Genomic DNA, 18,221 nt, shown 5'->3' with positions numbered 1-18,221 from the left:
TCAACCGGAAACCACTGTTTTCTTCTTCGTGTTAAAACAATGCCATGCAGATTGGTACAAGATGTGTTGCTGACACCAGCTGGCTTGGGGTATACTCTACCTGCTATCGACAGGTGCAAGCCACCCGTAATACATGTTCCTATACTTTGCTTCCCGAAATTTTCAGGGAACCAGGTACATTAAATCCCACAGTTTCCAACTATCAACAACATAAACTTGCAATGAAGTAAGATATCAGTGTATAGCCTCTGTGGCACCCAACACACAGCTCATCTAGCCTCCAATCTCAGGCTGAGCCTACCCAACAGGGACATGTTTATTGGTGGTTGATGTAGGATACAGTATTTTACTGTTAACTTAATGGCTATATGGACTGGAGGCAAGCACTACCCAGTGATGAAATATGTAACTGTTTTGCACTTCGCTGAGTAGGCCTTTTGGAGTACCAATGATATATATTTGAATCACAATTTAACAGTAGAGTAGTAGGAAGCTGAATCTGATACTGTTGTTTGGCATGACTATTTTGCCGCTCTACTTTTCTCTTTCTCAGGGGCATCTGTTAGTGGAACAGCGGGTTTTGGGGAGAGTTAAAACAGAGAGACTTTCTGCATTCTTCACCCTTCTGCTCCGTGGAAAAAACACTCATCGAGGGAGTAGAAGTCTAGATAATGGCTGATTGCACTCTTCAAGAATGCGGATGGCCATGTATAGGGGCAGGCAGCTTGTGTGTGTGTGTGTGTGTGTGTGTGTGTGTGTGTGTGTGTGTGTGTGTGTGTGTGTGTGTGTGTGTGTGTGTGTGTGTGTGTGTGTGTGTGTGTGTGTGTGTGTGTGTGTGTGTGTGTGTGTTGGTATGAGGGGGGATGGGTGGTGACACGACACTATGGCAGACCCAACTACTTCAGGCTGGGACTTACAACAGATATTCACACCTGCAATGGGTCTACCCTATATGGGTCTTATGAGCTGGACTGTCAGGTGTCCACACGTTATAAACACTGCCCCAGAACTGTGGCTTGCTGCACCTCTACAGACAACCATCTGCCACCTCCTTCCCATGCACCATACCATAGAAATTGTATTCCTATGGCATACATGTTTCCAGGGCAAAACTGCCTAAATGTTTCCCGGTTAAGGTTGCAAAGAGAGGTTATATTACTGGTAACTTTCAAAGTTTACCAGTAAACTACCAGAATTTTGATAACTTTCAAGGATTTTTTTGTCATTTATCAAAGGACATCTAGTGGCCCTTTTGGGTACTTCAGATTTTATCACAGGCATCTGTCAATATATACCTCTGTGTGGCCTTATCACATGTAAAATATATAAAACATTAAATTAAGATAATTTTTACCATAAACTCGGTCAATACCATTGGCCTTTATATAAGGGTTTCAGCACAAAATACGCTTAATATATTTTATTTACACACTTTCATTTATTTTACTATGTCAATATATCTGTGTTAATGTTTTGCCACCAAACTGGTGGCAGTTGTGAAAAAAGTCAATAGTTGAAAGAGTTGCAGAGTTTAAAAAATATATGCCTGGTATTTCCCCAGTCATCTTGTATTCTACTTCATTGATGTCAGATCTTGTATCTGGCACAACTCCTCTTGAGAATCAGGACAGGCCTACAACTGGTTTAGTGTGGTTGTTAGCTGACAAGTCAGCAGCTCAGTATCTTTCTGGTGGTTCATTTAAGGTGGTGTGTGGTGCCAGGGTCTGCTGCTTGACCCAATGCTTGACCCATCTGTCTGCCTATTCAGACTCCCCATTTTGACCAACATTCACCCCATTCCATGTTATTGGGCTGCTGGAAGATTTTTTTGAATGTTCGCCTAATCATTTATGGTAATAAAAAGTCATATATTTTAACAGTGAACACTGATGGTAATAGGTCTATACACAGATGGTGGACTTAATAACAAAACCCATTGTTCTTGCTGTCAATTAGACCGAGGTAAAGTTGGTTTTATATTCACACATTCAGACATTCAACAGACATTCAACAGATATCCATTTAAAGCTGTATAAATCAATAACTAATTCACCGTTTGTCACAGAAACATAAAATAAGTATGGTTTATTCTATAAATGTCTAGCATACTTTTACAACCTTTTGTTTTGAGTAAACATTCCAGCTTTGACTTGATAGAAATATATAACATCAATGGACTTGGTGTATGTAGGAGCCATTTATTTTTGTGAATATGGTGGCGAACCTAATAAAGTAAATCTGATCCCCAAGGTCCTCATAGGCTCACTTGGACATATAGAGCTGGAGGTAAAGATAACAAATATGAAACTAGGACCTTAAAACACTGGCAGAATTCTTTCATCCACATCCATTCACACAAAGTCTGTCTTTTAAAGAATAAATACCCTTCTAAGACCACTGTCTTTATGGATGTTTTAAAAGGTTTGCAAATAGTTATTTCTGCAAGGAATGTGAATTGAAAGGGATATGGTAATACCTATGCAGGTGACATATTTCTCCACTGGTATAATGTGTGGTAGTTGCTCACCTCCCTGCTGATTTATGAAGAGCTGATTTGGGCCAGTTGATTTTTTTTCTCCTCATGATCTTTTGTGGGAAAAAAACACATGTAGGCTTTGTGCTAGCAGTTTAAGAGAGAAAGAGAGCAAATAGCAAAGGGACAGCCCGGTTGAAGTCCTCATTTTTAATGGTTAGTGCCAGTAGATTGCAGAGGGGTTCACATACAGTTCAGAGGCAAATCATAATGTATACATTTAGCCCAAAAACAAAACATGTACCGGCCACTTCTTATATTAGTGGTTTTTTTTTGTCATCCACCCTCTGTTATCTTTCACTACCCAATATATATATACATTATATATGTATACAGTATATATGTACACTACCGTTCAAAAGTGTGGGGTCACTTAGGAATGTTCTTATTTTTGAAAGAAAAGCAACAAAAAAAAAGTGCATTAAAATAACATCAAATTGATCAGAAATACAATGTAGACATTGTTAATGTTGTAAATGACTATTGTAGCTGGAAACGGGCAGATTTTTTTATGGAATATCCACATAGGCATACAGAGGCCCATTATCAGCAACCATCATTCCTGTGTTCCAATGGCACGTTGTGTTAGCTGGAATGTTTACTCAAAGCAAAGGTTGTACAATTATACTAGACATTCATAGAATAAATCATACCTAGTTTGAAGATTCTGTGACAAGGGTGAATTAGTTATTGATTTATACAGCTTTAAATTGCATTTTATAGATTGTATGTATTTCTATCAAATCTAAACATTTGTATTCAAAACAAAGGTTGTAAAAGCCTGCTAGACATTTATAGAATATATCATATCTAGTTTGATGATTCTGTGACAAACTGTGAATTAGTTATTGATTTTTACATTTGTGAATGGCATTTTGGCGAATGTCTGATGAATGTCTGATGAATGTCTGTTGAATGTATGAATGTGTGAGTATAAAAGCAACTTCACCTCGGTGTCAATTAGCTGTCTTAAAATAACGCAAAGCCAGTACTTTAGCAGAGTGACGTCGCCGCGTGCCTCTGACAGGATGGCTCTTGAGCGCAGCGTAGCGGAGTGGGTGGAGAGAACCGCGCGCATTCATAACGAGTGGGCACCATAACCAAAATCACGCACTGTCATTCATGCGTTTGGTCTTCATCCGATGCTTTTGACGGACTGTCTTAAAACAAAACGAGGATGAGGGAAGAGTCACGCGGGTTCTGTTTTCTTAAATGTTTTTTATTCATCATCAGCGCCCGGCAATGGGTGTCCGCGAGCAGGAACCTGCGCCCGTGCAATGAGGTAAGAGCGCGCAGCTCGACACGAACGGCATTGGCTGTCACTGTTATTTAGAACGCTGTTATTAAACTACAATAAATAAGCAAGCCATGACATTGCCACCAAGTGCGCTGCACACACAATGTGTCATCATCTTATTCTATGTCCCAACCATATGTATCATGTTTATGTTACGAACGTTATCATAAGGGTCAATAATAAACATTAGCCAGGGGATTATAGGCTACAACCTTCTGCCAATCGTTGTTATAAAATACATATTGGCGTGGAATGGAGTTGAAATATACGATGTTATGGAGGCCTTCTTTGTTAATGGTGGGATTTAAAATGTGTTGGTCGCCTATTCTTCTTAAATCCTAAGCATGTTGACAAAATATAAGGCTCCATAATATGATGACGCGGCGCACTGAGCCGATCACTTGGCATCCATCCTCGTCCGTGCTGCCTTCCGTCGATGTGCGGGAGTAATATTACCGCTGAGTAAGGGAAAGGGGAAGGACAGCTGAACAGCAAGGGCCCTGGCATAGCATTATACGGTTAGATGTATATATTATGGCTATGATATCAGCTCTCTAAGGACAATAGCTGCCAGGAAGCCATCTCTGTCCCAGCCTTCTCCATATTATTTGAGCTGAAAATTATTGAGTGCTGTCAGATTTGTGCCCCAGAGTGTGTCCCATTACACTGCCAGATCTACACACACACACACACACACACACACACACACACACACACACACACACACACACACACACACACACACACACACACACACACACACACACTGATGGATTCATGGATGATGGATAGGTCACTCTGGCACTAAATATCTCCTCTTGTGGCACATGGTCTCCTCTGTATCCATGGTGACCATGATGAGTCACAAGGAGACAAGTTATGCACATTAATCTCAATCCCCTTTTATCTACCTCCAATTCCACTGCACAAGGCCCATATCCACCACAGTACCAACATTTACCCACCAGCAGGTGCAGTCCACTTGAAAGGGGTTCTTGCCGGCTTAAATCCTAATATATGGCCTCACCTATTGAGAGTTTGTTATGCGTGTGTTCAATACTTGTTAGAACTAGAGAGAGATGATGATCTATACAAAAGAGCCCAGGCGTATCTATACTCCACACACAGCCTTAAACTGTCTCTCTCTCTCACTCTCTCTCTCCATCCTCAGATTCTCCACCCCTCTCTCTCTCCATCCTCAGATTATACACCCCTCTTTCTCTCTCTCACACACTCACTTACTCACTCACTCTCTCACTCTCGTTCTCTCGCTCTTTCACACACAAACACACACACATTTAACATTAACAGAACCACATACAGTCAGTATATACACACACTCACCCACTTTGAATGCAGTAATGATTTGGGTGGCAGTGAGCTGTTTGTCGGTGGTCCTGATTGATTGCCATGGCAATGCTGGGTGAACAGAAGGTTTGGGAGGATGGGGGAAGGGGATGGTGAGCAACATGGTGGTGGAAGTGAAGTGTTGCATGACTGGCTGCAGATAGAATGCTTAGAGACAAACCACCATGGCCTCCAAAACAAGATGGCCATCCAGTCTCCTTATGCCTTTTCTCTGTGGGGATCCTCCCTCTCTCACCCTTTCTCTCTAACGTTCTCTCTCTCTCTCTCTCTCTCTCTAACGTTCTCTCTCTCTCTAACGTTCTCTCTCTCTCTCTAACATTCTCTCTCTCTCTCTCTCTAACTTTCTCTCTCTCCCTCTCTCTCTCAATTCAATTCAAGGGCTTTATTGGCATGGGAAACATGTGTTAACATTGCCAAAGCAAGTGAGGTAGATAATATATAAAGTGAATATATAAAGTGAAATAAACAATAAAAATTAACAGTAAACATCACACATACAGAAGTTTCAAAACAATAAAGACATTACAAATGTCATATTATATATATACAGTGTTTTAACAATGTACAAATGGTAAAGGACACAAGATAAAATAAATAAGCATAGATATGGGTTGTATTTACAATGGTGTTAGTTCTTCACTGGTTGCCCTTTTCTCGTGGCAACAGGTCACAAATCTTGCTGCTGTGATAGCACACTGTGGAATTTCACCCAGTAGATATGGGAGTTTTTCAAAATTGGATTTGTTTTAAAATTCTTTGTGGATCTGTGTAATCTGAGGGAAATATGTCTCTCTAATATGGTCATACATTGGGCAGGAGGTTAGGAAGTGCAGCTCAGTTTCCACCTCATTTTGTGGGCAGTGAGAAGACATAGCCTGTCTTCTCTTGAGAGCCATGTCTGCCTACGGCGGCCTTTCTCAATAGCAAGGCTATGCTCACTGAGTCTGTACATAGTCAACGCTTTCCTTAATTTTGGGTCAGTCACAGTGGTCAGGTATTCTGCCGCTGTGTACTCTCTGTGTAGGGCCAAATAGCATTCTAGTTTGCTCTGTTTTTTTGTTAATTCTTTCCAATGTGTCAAGTAATTATCTTTTTGTTTTCTCATGATTTGGTTGGGTCTAATTGTGCTGCTGTCCTGGGGCTCTGTAGGGTGTGTTTGTGTTTGTGAACAGAGCCCCAGGACCAGCTTGCTTAGGGGACTCTTCTCCAGGTTCATCTCTCTGTAGGTGATGGCTTTGTTGTGGAAGGTTTGGGAATCGCTTCCTTTTAGGTGGTTATAGAATTTAATGGCTCTTTTCTGGATTTTGATAATTAGTGGGTATCGGCCTAATTCTGCTCTGCATGCATTATTTGGTGTTCTACGTTGTACACAGAGGATATTTTTGCAGAATTCTGCGTGCAGAGTCTCAATTTGGTGTTTGTCCCATTTTGTGAAGTCTTGGTTGGTGAGCGGACCCCAGACCTCACAACCATAAAGGGCAATGGGCTCTATGACTGATTCAAGTATTTTTAGCCAAATCCTAATCGATATGTTGAAATTTATGTTCCTTTTGATGGCATAGAATGCCCTTTTTGTCTCTCAGATCGTTCACAGCTTTGTGGAAGTTACCTGTTGCGCTGATGTTTAGGCCAAGGTATGTATAGTTTTTTGTGTGCTCTAGGGCAACAGTGTCTAGATGGAATTTGTATTTGTGGTCCTGGTGACTGGACCTTTTTTGGAACACCATTATTTTGGTCTTACTGAGATTTACTGTCAGGGCCCAGGTCTGACAGAATCTGTGCATAAGATCTAGGTGCTGCTGTAGGCCCTCCTTGGTTGGTGACAGAAGCACCAGATCATCAGCAAACAGCAGACATTTGACTTCGGATTCTAGTAGGGTGAGGCCGAGTGCTGCAGACTTTTCTAGTGCCCGCGCCAATTCGTTGATATATATGTTGAAGAGGGTGGGGCTTAAGCTGCATCCCTGTCTAACCCCACGACCCTGTGTGAAGAAATTTGTGTGTTTTTTGCCAATTTTAACCGCACACTTGTTGTTTGTGTACATGGATTTTATAATGTCGTATGTTTTACCCCCAACACCACTTTCCATCAGTTTGTATAGCAGACCTTCATGCCAAATTGAGTCGAAGGCTTTTTTGAAATCAACAAAGCATGAGAAGACTTTGCCTTTGTTTTGGTTTGTTTGGTTGTCAATTAGGGTGTGCAGGGTGAATACATGGTCTGTTGTATGGTAATTTGGTAAAAAGCTAATTTGACATTTGCTCAGTACATTGTTTTCATTGAGGAAGTGTACGAGTCTGCTGTTAATGATAATGCAGAGGATTTCCCCAAGGTTCCTGTTGACGCATATTCCACGGTAGTTATTGGGGTCAAATTTGTCTCCACTTTTGTGGATTGGGGTGATCAGTCCTTGGTTCCAAATATTGGGGAAGATGCCAGAGCTAAGGATGATGTTAAAGAGTTTTAGTATAGCCAATTGGAATTTGTTGTCTGTATATTTGATCATTTCATTGAGGATACCATCAACACCACAGGCCTTTTTGGGTTGGAGGGTTTTTATTTTGTCCTGTAACTCATTCAATGTAATTGGAGAATCCAGTGGGTTCTGGTAGTCTTTAATAGTTGATTCTCTCTCTCTCTCTCTCTCTCTCTCTCTCTCTCTCTCTCTCTCTCTCTCTCTCTCTCTCTCTCTCACTCTCACACTCACACTCACACTCACACTCAAACACACACACATGCTTGGTTGTGTGGATTAACAGTTTTTTTCCCGGTAGAGGTTATAATGTTATTTACCTGAAGTGACCTGTTCACACCTGGCTTACTACTTAGTAGTAAACAAACAGAAGAACAAATGCACACGGCTGAGACAAAGATGAATGGTGATAACCCAGAGTATTGACTTAACATACAGCAGAGCCGACCCCAGTCTCTGACTCAGAGACCCTGGTGGTGACTCTCTGTCAATTATTAATGGAGCTTTCTTTCTGTCTGATTTAGTTTTCCTTATCTGCCAAGCCTCACTGATGACAACCTGCTCTACCACTGGCTTTCCGTCATACTTGATGTTGGCTGTTTAGTACGCCAATGCAGCTTATTAGATTCATTTGGTGCATGCTGTCCTGCAGCTTATTAGATTCATTTGGTGCATGCTGTCTTGAAAAACAACTGCATATGAAGAGTGAATGGGTGTTCTGGCACATTGACAAAGTGGCAAGGAGGTGTCACTAAAATGAAATCCTTGCAACCTGTTCTGTCACTGCAGATTTAAGTGTGTCTTAGATTGTTTTATCTACTGGGTCATGTGTGACTGATTGTGACTGTGTTTTAGGTGAGTGTGTGTATCATGCTCTAATATGACTACTGTGAGATTGTGTATCTTCCAGACAGACTACTACTATGAGTATACAGAGTGTGACAGTGCAGGGTCTCGATGGAGGGTGGCCATCCCCCACAATCTGGGCACCTGCTCAGCCCTGCCTACTCCCACCAGAGGAACAGACTGCTGTGAGTACTGTGCGCGGGTGTGAGTGCGCACGTGCGTGTGTTTGTTAATTCACATTTATTTCACCTTTATTTATTCAGGTTTTCCTCATTTAGATAAAAAATATATATTTTTCCAGAGAGACCTGTTCAAGATAGCTGCGTATGTTCATGAGAGAGAGATACTGTCTAGGTGTGAATGTGTCTGTCACATTGGGTGTGTGACCCTCCTCTCTCTGTCTCTCTGTCTCTCTGTCTCTCTCTCTCTCTGTCTGTCTGTCTGTCTGTCTGTCTGTCTGTCTGTCTGTCTGTCTGTCTGTCTGTCTGTCTGTCTGTCTGTCTGTCTGTCTGTCTGTCTGTCTGTCTGTCTGTCTGTCTGTCTGTCTGTCTGTCTGTCTCTGTCTGTCTGTCTGTCTGTCTGTCTGTCTGTCTGTCTGTCTGTCTGTGTCTCTCTCTCTTTCTCTCTGTCTGTCTGTCTGTCTGTCTGTCTGTCTGTCTCTGTCAGCGTTCTCGTGTGCGGCGGGAGAGTTCCTAGAGATGTCCGCTCAGCAATGTACGACGTGTGCGGCCGGCTCCTATTCGCTGGGCAGTGGGGTGCGTTTTGACCAATGGGACACTATCCCTGCCGGCTTCACCAGCCTGGCCACCTACATGGACCCAGGACCCAGTGGAGAGGAGAGTCAGGCCTGTAATAGGTAACACACATGTCGGTTTTACTGTCCTTGTGGGGACCAAACAGTTGATTCACATTCAAAACCCTAACTCTTAACCCTAACCTTAACACCTAACTCCTAACCCTCATTTTAACCCCTAAACCTAATTCTAACCCTAACCTTAACACCTAAATCCTAACCCTAACTTTAACGCCTAAACCTAATTCTAACCCTAACCCTTAACTCCTAACCCTAATTGTAACAATAAACATAAAATAGCCTATTTCCCTGTGGTGAAAATCTTACATTTTTTCCCTTGTTTTACTATCCTTGTGAGAACTTCTGGTCCCTACAAGGATAGTTAAACCCAAAACACACACACACACACACACACACACACACACACACACACACACACACACATATACATACACACACACATATACTACACACACCTGTCCTACACATACAGCCACACACACAAACTCAGTCGTCCTGTATTCTCTTTCTCTCTGTGTACTGTAGCTCGTCGTGGACGCCGCAGGGCGTGTATCTGGAGTCTAGTCGTGATGAGTGCACCGTGTCTCTGGTCTACGCTGTGCATCTGGAGCAGCAGGGCTCTGTCTCCTTCAGCTACCAGTACCCTGACAACAACATCTTTTTTGAGTTCTATGTGAGTCTGACTCTCTCCTCCCTGATAAAGTCTATATCAGTTCATTTATTACCCTTTTATTTAGCTGGTTGACGTCCGTAGAGATGAAAAGTGGGTCTGTTTTGCGGCAGCAGGGAAGACTTTAATTGTACATTTATATATTTTTGTACATCAATGGCTTTACATTAATGGGTTTTACATCGATGGCTTTACATCAGTAAATGTAAAGCGAGAGAATCAGTAAAGCGAGAGAATCATGTGATGCAATGTTCTGAGTGGTTACCGTGGTGATGTGTGTTCAGGTCCAGAACGAGCAGTGTCAGGAGATGGCCCAGACCGACGATCAGAAGTGGATCAAACTCACCACCAACGGAGAGTGGGACACACACACGGTGAGGAGGAAGGCAGTGTGTGTGATACGTGTGTGTTATATGATTGGTGTGTGTGATGTGTGTAACATAATCTGTGTGCAACATATTGTGTGACATGTGACTCAGGTGAATCTGAAGTCTGGCACTAACATACTGTACTGGAGGACGACCGGGATCCTGGTCGGAGGGAAGATGGTTAAACCAGTGTTGCTCAGGAACATCCAGATTGAGGGTAAAGACCGCTCGTACCCCTACTCCCTATCTTCACACTCACCTCTATTCTCTCTCCCATTCTGCATGCCTCTGTAATGTTGTTGGTCAAGGCAGTGTAGTATCACAGGTTCTTACCCACTCCAGAACTCGCCCTTCTTAGATCTAGGAAATGAGACCACAGTGTGAGACGACAGCAGAATCTACATCCTAATTAATTAATTAATGTGTCTCTGTCTAGGTGTTGCCTACACCTCGGAGTGTTTCCCGTGCCGACCAGGCTGGTTTAGCTCCGCCCCTGGCTCCTCCTCCTGCCAGCCCTGCCCCAGGAACACATCGTCTAACAAGGGAGCCGCCTCCTGTACTCCCTGCCCCGACACACAGTACTCACGTATGTACTAGACACACACACACACACATTCAAATGTATCAGTAAAGACCAGTTAAAATATCCACGGTCTCTCTCTCTTTCACTCTTTCCCTCAGATGAAGGATGGTCACAATGTAAGGAGAGGCCTCCGTGTTCAGAGAAGGATTACTTTCAGATACACACAGCCTGCGACAGCGAGGGAAAGGTAAGTCACACACACATATAGTGTGCATATAGAGAGAAGGCTGTGGTCATATACATTAGATTACAATACATAGGACATCCTATGTATAGTATCTCTATGGTTGTGATGTGACTGCTGTGGTTGCTGTGGTGACAGACGCAGGTGATGTACCGGTGGGTGGAGCCGAGGATCTGTGAGGAGAATGTGACGGGCGCTGTGGCACTGCCCCCTACAGGGGAGAGAGAGGCCTGCCCACCCTGTAACCCTGGTTACTACAACACCGACGACTCCACCTGCTTCCCCTGTCCTCCTGGAACACACTCTGACGGCACCTCAGGTACACACACACACACACACACACATACTATATATGTATATTCACATGTGTATATACAGTACATTAACAGTGTACATACACACACTTACAGTAGACACACACAAGCCACTCACGTTTGTATTGCTGTATAATGAAATGTGTTGTTGACGGTTGTGTATGTCTGTCCCAGTGTGTGAGGAGTGTCCTGCGGGGACAGAGCCAGTACTGGGGTATGAGTATAAATGGTGGAACGTCCTCCCTTCCAACATGAAGACTTCCTGCTTCAACGTGGGCAACTCCAAATGTGACGACATGAACGGTGAGACAGAGACGTGTCTCGGGTGATTAGGGTCAAGAGATATGTGATATGTATGTAGTAGTACACATGGGTGAATAGTTAATATGTCTAATATAGACATCCTCCTGGGGATGTAATATCTCTGTGTCTGTCTGACTGATGGGAGCATAGATGTCTTTTTAATAGATATGTGGTGTCCCTCAGATTGTAAGGAATATAGATGTGTGTTTAATAGAATGTGTAATCACAGTAATATGTTGTTGTTCAGGCTGGGAGGTGGCAGGGGATCACATCCGCAGCGGTGCTGGAGGCTCGGATAACGATTACCTCATCCTGAACCTGCATGTTCCTGGCTTCAAGTTAGTCTTGGCTTGACTGCGTATTATTGTTAGAGCGCTCAGGTTTTTCATGGTTAGGTCATGTGGTCAGAATGAACACATGGCTATGATTATTGTGAAACATAATTTTATTATTGGCCCTGTGTGTTCACTGTGTATGTGTGTGTGTGTGTTAACTGTGTATGTGTGTGTGTGTGTGTGTGTGTGTGTGTGTGTGTTAACTGTGTGTATGTGTGTGTTCTGTCAGGTTACCCACATCACTTGCTGGGATGACCGGGACTGAGTTTGGCCGGATCACCTTCGTCTTCGAGACAATCTGCTCTGCTGACTGTGAGCTCTACTTCATGATGGTGTGTGTCGGGTGATTCGCATCTGCACGAGTGTGTGTCTAGGTTCTCAGGGAAATGTTACTGACAATATCAACAGTGTTTTAGTCAGTAAATCAATATTACCCAACCCAACATAGCCAGTATGACATAGCCAATACATGAGTGACCTTCTTTCATCCCACTTTTGGATAAATACATATCAATATCTATGTTTGTTAGTACAGCCATATAAAGCAGAACAGGGTTCCCCAACTAGCAGCCCGCAGCCCCCAAAGTTTTCTGAGCCCAAAGAAATAATACAAAATGTAATTGTTGGAATAAAACACTGTTAAAACACCAGAAAATCAGCTACAAGTGATTTTAATTTAGGAAATCTGTTCCCGCGTATAATAGAGAGTTATAATGTTTTAGTCAAATATTATGTTTGTGCTTCTTGCGGTCAATCCGCTCAAGAAAACATTGTCCCTCGGCTAAATTGAGTTGATAATCCCTGCAGTTATAACAATCCATGTATCTAAATGAAACCAAAGTATATTTGAACAAACACAGCCAATCACAGTACACAATATACACAACTAAATCACAGTAAAGCAGTGAGATTTCAGATAAACCCGTCACTGTGTAAATTGTAAACTAGAGTGATCCGCTCCCATATAAACCCTGTGTGTGTGTCGCCCCTGCAGGATGTGAACAGGAAGAGCACCACGGTGGTGGAGTCATGGGAGGGCAGTAAGGAGAGACAGAGTTACACACACATCATGACCAGGAACGCATCCGTATCATACACTTGGGCCTTCCAGAGGACCAACCAGGCTCAGGACGTGAGTACACACACACACACACACACACACAGTGACACTGCACACACACATACTTCACAGACACACTCACATACTGCACTATAATATATTGACGTGGGTGTATCTAGGTGCGGCGGTACATCAGTGACGTGGTGATACTCTACTCGGTGAGCGTGACAAATGTCCAGGATGGCGTGGCATCTGCGTGCCGGGCCTGCGCCCTCTTATCCCAGAGTTCTCAGCGGCCTGGGTCGTGTATTCCATGCCCAGCTGGGTTCTACATTGACAGAGACACCAACCGGTGCCAGGAGTGCCCCCCCAACACTTACCTGTCTGGTCACCACACATATGGAGAAGACGCGTGTCTGCCATGTGGCCCTGGGAGTAAGAGCAACAAGGTATTATATTACACACAAACACAAACACACAACTCATATCATCACACAACCATTAGTTACAACCTTAGAAAGTAACCTTAGGCAACCATTATAATCATTAGAACCACTTTATAACATTAAATCCTCCTAATCTAAAATCTCAGGGCCATAGTTATGAGTTTTACTCTCATCCAGATCAACAGTTAACCGTCTCTGGTCTGGATATGAATGTTTTTAGCATTGGTACTACCATGTGTGTATCATGTGAGCCACTATTTGTGCAATGTGTGTTGACTTGATGCTATTGTGCCCCCTCCTAGGAGCACTCTCGTTGCTATAGCGACTGCTCCTTCAGTCACACGGAGCACAACCGCACCCTGACCTTTGACCTGAGCTCTCTGAGCCCCGTGGCCTCGCTCACCATCGGCCCCAGCTTCACCTCTAAAGGCACAAAGTACCTCCACGTCTTCAACGTCAGCCTGTGTGGACACCAGGTAACACACGCACACACACATTCGCACACCCACACATTCATGCAGGCACACATCAGTTGTGTGGACACGAGATAACACACATACCTCAGGGTTGTCGTTGTGTGTTCTGTTTCAGGGGACGATGGCAGCTGTCTGCACAGATAATGTCACCGATATCGCCAACAAGGACATGGGGAGTGATTCCACCCAGTTCGTCAACTCAGTGGACAGCTTCATCTGTCAATCAACCATCATTCCTGCGGATGGGCGGGGCTTCAGGATGGCTCTGGCATCCCAGTCTATCAGTCTGGCTGATACCTTCCTCGGTGAGATGGCAATCGAATAGTGCCTTCATAATGATTATAGGACAGTGCCACAACCACAAGTAGTCATCTAGCCAGAGTACAAAGTATACTCTTCATCTAATTTATTTTCAACAATTTCATTTGAAACTTGTTTTCTCCATCTCTTCCCGTCTCTCTCTCAGGAGCGACAGTGGACAGCGATTTAGACGGAATAGACGCTAGACCAGAACTCTTCTCTGACAACTCAAAAACCATACCAGACATCAACTTCTTCTACAGGTAGGCCAGCGTAGAGCTAGACGCCATAGAACAGCATTCAAAGTTTAATGGTTCCAGTGAATATCAGTCATTGTGGTTGAAAGTGGGTGGAAAATGTATTTTTTGTACACTGCTGCTACGCGCTGTCTATTATCTATGCATAGTCACTTTACCCCTACCTACATGTACAAATGACCTCGGCTAACCTGCACATTGACCCTGTATATAGCCTCGTTATTTTATTGTGTTACTTTAAAAAAATGTTTACTTAAGTTTATTCCGTAAACATTTTATTCACTCTTTCTTGAACTGCATTGTTGGTTCATTAAGGGCTTGTAAGTAAGCATTTCATGGTAAGGTCTACACATGTTGTATTCAGTGCATGTGACAAATACAATTTGATTTGATTTGTGTGTGTGTGTGTTTTGACTGTCTCAGGTCTACTCAGGCGACTGGATCCTGCCAGCGTGGTCGGAGTGCGGTCATGACCATACGCTGCAACCCAGAGAAGATGGACCGCGGGAAACTCACAGTGCCCAGGTACACACACCTGTCTGACTGTCTGACTGTCTGCTCAACGTCACCTGTCTGACTGTCTGCTCAATATCACCTGTCTGACTGTCTGCTCAACGTCACCTGTCTGACTGTCTGCTCAACGTCACCTGTCTGACTGTCTGCTCAACGTCACCTGTCTGACTGTCTGCTCAATGTCACCTGTCTGCTCAACATCACCTGTCTGACTGTCTGCTCAACATCACCTGTCTGACTGTCTGCTCAACGTCACCTGTCTGACTGTCTGCTCAACGTCACCTGTCTGACTGTCTGCTCAATATCACCTGTCTGACTGTCTGCTCAATGTCACCTGTCTGCTCAACATCACCTGTCTGACTGTCTGCTCAACGTCACCTGTCTGACTGTCTGCTCAATGTCACCTGTCTGACTGTCTGCTCAACGTCACCTGTCTGACTGTCTGCTCAATGTCACCTGTCTGCTCAACATCACCTGTCTGACTGTCTGCTCAACGTCACCTGTCTGACTGTCTGCTCAACGTCACCTGTCTGACTGTCTGCTCAACGTCACCTGTCTGCTCAACATCACCTGTCTGACTGTCTGCTCAACGTCACCTGTCTGACTGTCTGCTCAACATCTCCTGTCTGACTGTCTGCTCAATGTCACCTGTCTGACTGTCTGCTCAACGTCACCTGTCTGATTGTCTGCTCAACGTCACCTGTCTGACTGTCTGCTCAACGTCACCTGTCTGATTGTCTGCTCAACGTCACCTGTCTGACTGTCTGCTCAACGTCACCTGTCTGATTGTCTGCTCAACGTCACCTGTCTGACTGTCTGCTCAACGTCACCTGTCTGACTGTCTGCTCAACGTCACCTGTCTGCTCAATGTCACCTGTCTGACTGTCTGCTCAACGTCACCTGTCTGACTGTCTGCTCAACGTCACCTGTCTGACTGTCTGCTCAATGTCACCTGTCTGCTCAACAACTCAGCTGAAAATGTTTGTGTATTTTCATTAGCTCCTTCTACATTTATCCTCTGTGTGTGTGTGTGTGCGCAGTGCGTGCCCTGCAGGTACGTGTGACGGCTGTACGTTTCACTTCCTGTGGGAGAGTGGGAGCGCCTGTCCCCGCTGCACCCAGGATGACTATCACCAGATAGAGGGAGCCTGTAAGGGAGGAGCCCAGGTAACCTGTTCCCTCTCTCTTCATCTCCTTTAACACACTCATGCTACTCTTACTTTCACCTCTTGGTATTTCAATTGAACCTAGTTTCTCGCCTTCTCTACTCTCTCTCCCTCCTTCCCCCTCGCCTTCTCTCTCTCTCTCTGTAGGAGACTCTGTCTGTGTGGAATGAGCCAAAACTGTGCATCAAAGGCATTTCCCTGCCAGCTAAGAGCTCCGCCCCCTGCGAGGCCATTGCTCTATGGCTAAAGGTGGGGGTAGGGGGCGGGGCCTTCTTAGCTGTGCTGCTCGTCTCTCTCACCTGCTATTTCTGGAAAAAGAACAAGAGGTGATTGACTGACACCTGTTAATCAAATAACCATCCTAGCCATAGGCTGTAGTACAACGTTCCTGACTCCTGCATCTCTGTGTCCTGTGTGTTTCTGTGTCACTGTGGCACCCCCTGTTAGGCTGGAGTATAAGTATTCTCGGCTGGTGATGTCAGCCAATAAGGAGTGTGAGCTGCCGGTGGCAGATAGCTGTGCCCTGGCCGAGGGGGAGGAGCCTGAGGATGACGTGGTCTACTCCCACAAACCCTCACTGCTCGGCAAGCTCAGGGCCATCGCCAACAAGGTGTGTGTGTGTGTGTGTGAGTGTGTGCGTGTGTGTGTGTTAACCCTGTGTGTATTTCTATCCTTCAGCAGAGGGAGGGAGACAGCAGTGAGTCGGTACAGCTGAAGTCATCCCAGTCTGAGAGATGGGTCTGGGGGTAACGACGAGGGAAGGAAGGAAGGAAGGAAGGAAGGAAGGAAGGAAGGAAGGAAGGAAGGAAGGAAGGAAGGAAGGAAGGAAGGAAGGAAGGAAGAAGAGAGAAAGGGAAATAGAGAGAGAAAGAAGAAGCAAGAGTTGGTAGGGTTGGCACTGAGTTCCACTCCTCTTCATGTCTCCTGGACTCTGCTTATTCCTGAGGACTCCATCATGGCTCCAGCTGCTCCAGTTTCCTCTTCAAAGGTACCTGTTCCCATGATTCTGACTGAAACTGGAAAGTGGTTTGGCTCCCCACCCTAGACCCTACCACACATGGGAACACAACCATGCTTATTGCCATGGATATTGAAGGGCTGCAAATGAAAGAAACTCTCACTGTTTTGTATATTTTGTATTGTCATTTGGAGTTTATCTGTACAGTCATGTCCAAAGTATTTATAATTATTAGTGGTGTTATGATTTATCTTTATTAAATTCTCACTTGCCTTTGGGACCGTGTTTGTATTTGTGTGCAGTTCTGTTAGGCTACACATTATTATTATTATTAATAATAGTAATACAACAATGGAATACTCTTGAGAATACCATGTCTTGTAGAATTAGACCAGTTTGTTGGCTATTCGACGGCTATTTGCGCTTTCAAACCTCAATAGCTTTCAAACCAATTGAGCACAACATTGCACAGGTCTTATTTTCACAATTTGGGCATTTATTTTCTCTCCAAACCTAATAAACATGTGGAAATGTGGGCAGCATTTTATATTCCTAATTGAATTAGTTAGGGAGCGTAAACAAAGTACAAACATTTTTTACATTCAAATTTCAATAGCTCCTTGGTCATGTGACCTGCTGACTTCAAACAAGGTTCAGAATGTCCACTCAGTGGGCCTACACATTGCACACCCTTTAGTTTGTCCATTTTCATCTCACAGGATTTTACATGAATTTTTCAACATTTAAAGTTTCAATAGCTCCTTGGTCATGTGACCTACTGGACTCAAACAAATTTCATAATGTCCACGAACTAGCCTTATATATTGCACACTCTTGTTTGTGTACTGTAAAATCACACAGTGTAACATACATTTTTCAAAGTTTTACATTTCAATAGCTCCTTGGTCATGTCAATTACACACCTAGGAAGCGTGCAGTGGATAAACACCCATATT

At 44.0% G+C, this 18,221-nt stretch overlaps 1 protein-coding gene across 3 annotated transcripts; it reads left to right on the top strand.

The window, feature by feature from the left end:
• Positions 1 to 3,576: 3,576 nt before the first annotated feature.
• Positions 3,577 to 17,545, top strand: LOC115133026 (endosome/lysosome-associated apoptosis and autophagy regulator family member 2-like). Of its 3 annotated transcripts, none has more exons than XM_029665851.2 (22): positions 3,577 to 3,815; positions 8,583 to 8,703; positions 9,185 to 9,374; positions 9,858 to 10,005; positions 10,287 to 10,376; positions 10,482 to 10,587; positions 10,807 to 10,956; positions 11,052 to 11,140; positions 11,276 to 11,456; positions 11,626 to 11,754; positions 12,002 to 12,092; positions 12,319 to 12,421; positions 13,084 to 13,221; positions 13,329 to 13,598; positions 13,898 to 14,071; positions 14,187 to 14,376; positions 14,538 to 14,634; positions 15,052 to 15,153; positions 16,182 to 16,308; positions 16,455 to 16,633; positions 16,755 to 16,917; positions 16,989 to 17,545. In XM_029665851.2, exons 1-22 carry the CDS (start codon positions 3,711 to 3,713, stop codon positions 17,055 to 17,057), a joined length of 3,012 nt encoding a protein of 1,003 aa, XP_029521711.2. In that variant the 5' UTR covers positions 3,577 to 3,710; the 3' UTR covers positions 17,058 to 17,545. The 3 variants fall into 3 exon arrangements, with proteins under 3 accessions (XP_029521711.2, XP_029521710.2, XP_029521709.2); XM_029665850.2 differs by having other exon boundaries at positions 16,986 to 17,545; XM_029665849.2 differs by having other exon boundaries at positions 16,755 to 17,545.
• Positions 17,546 to 18,221: the final 676 nt, after the last annotated feature.

This window comes from Oncorhynchus nerka, linkage group LG8, assembly GCF_034236695.1.
Source record: "Oncorhynchus nerka isolate Pitt River linkage group LG8, Oner_Uvic_2.0, whole genome shotgun sequence".
In the NCBI taxonomy this organism is placed as follows: Eukaryota; Metazoa; Chordata; class Actinopteri; order Salmoniformes; family Salmonidae; genus Oncorhynchus; species Oncorhynchus nerka.
The sequence above is the reverse complement of the archived record's forward strand: the minus strand, read 5'-3'. Positions and strand labels throughout refer to the sequence as shown.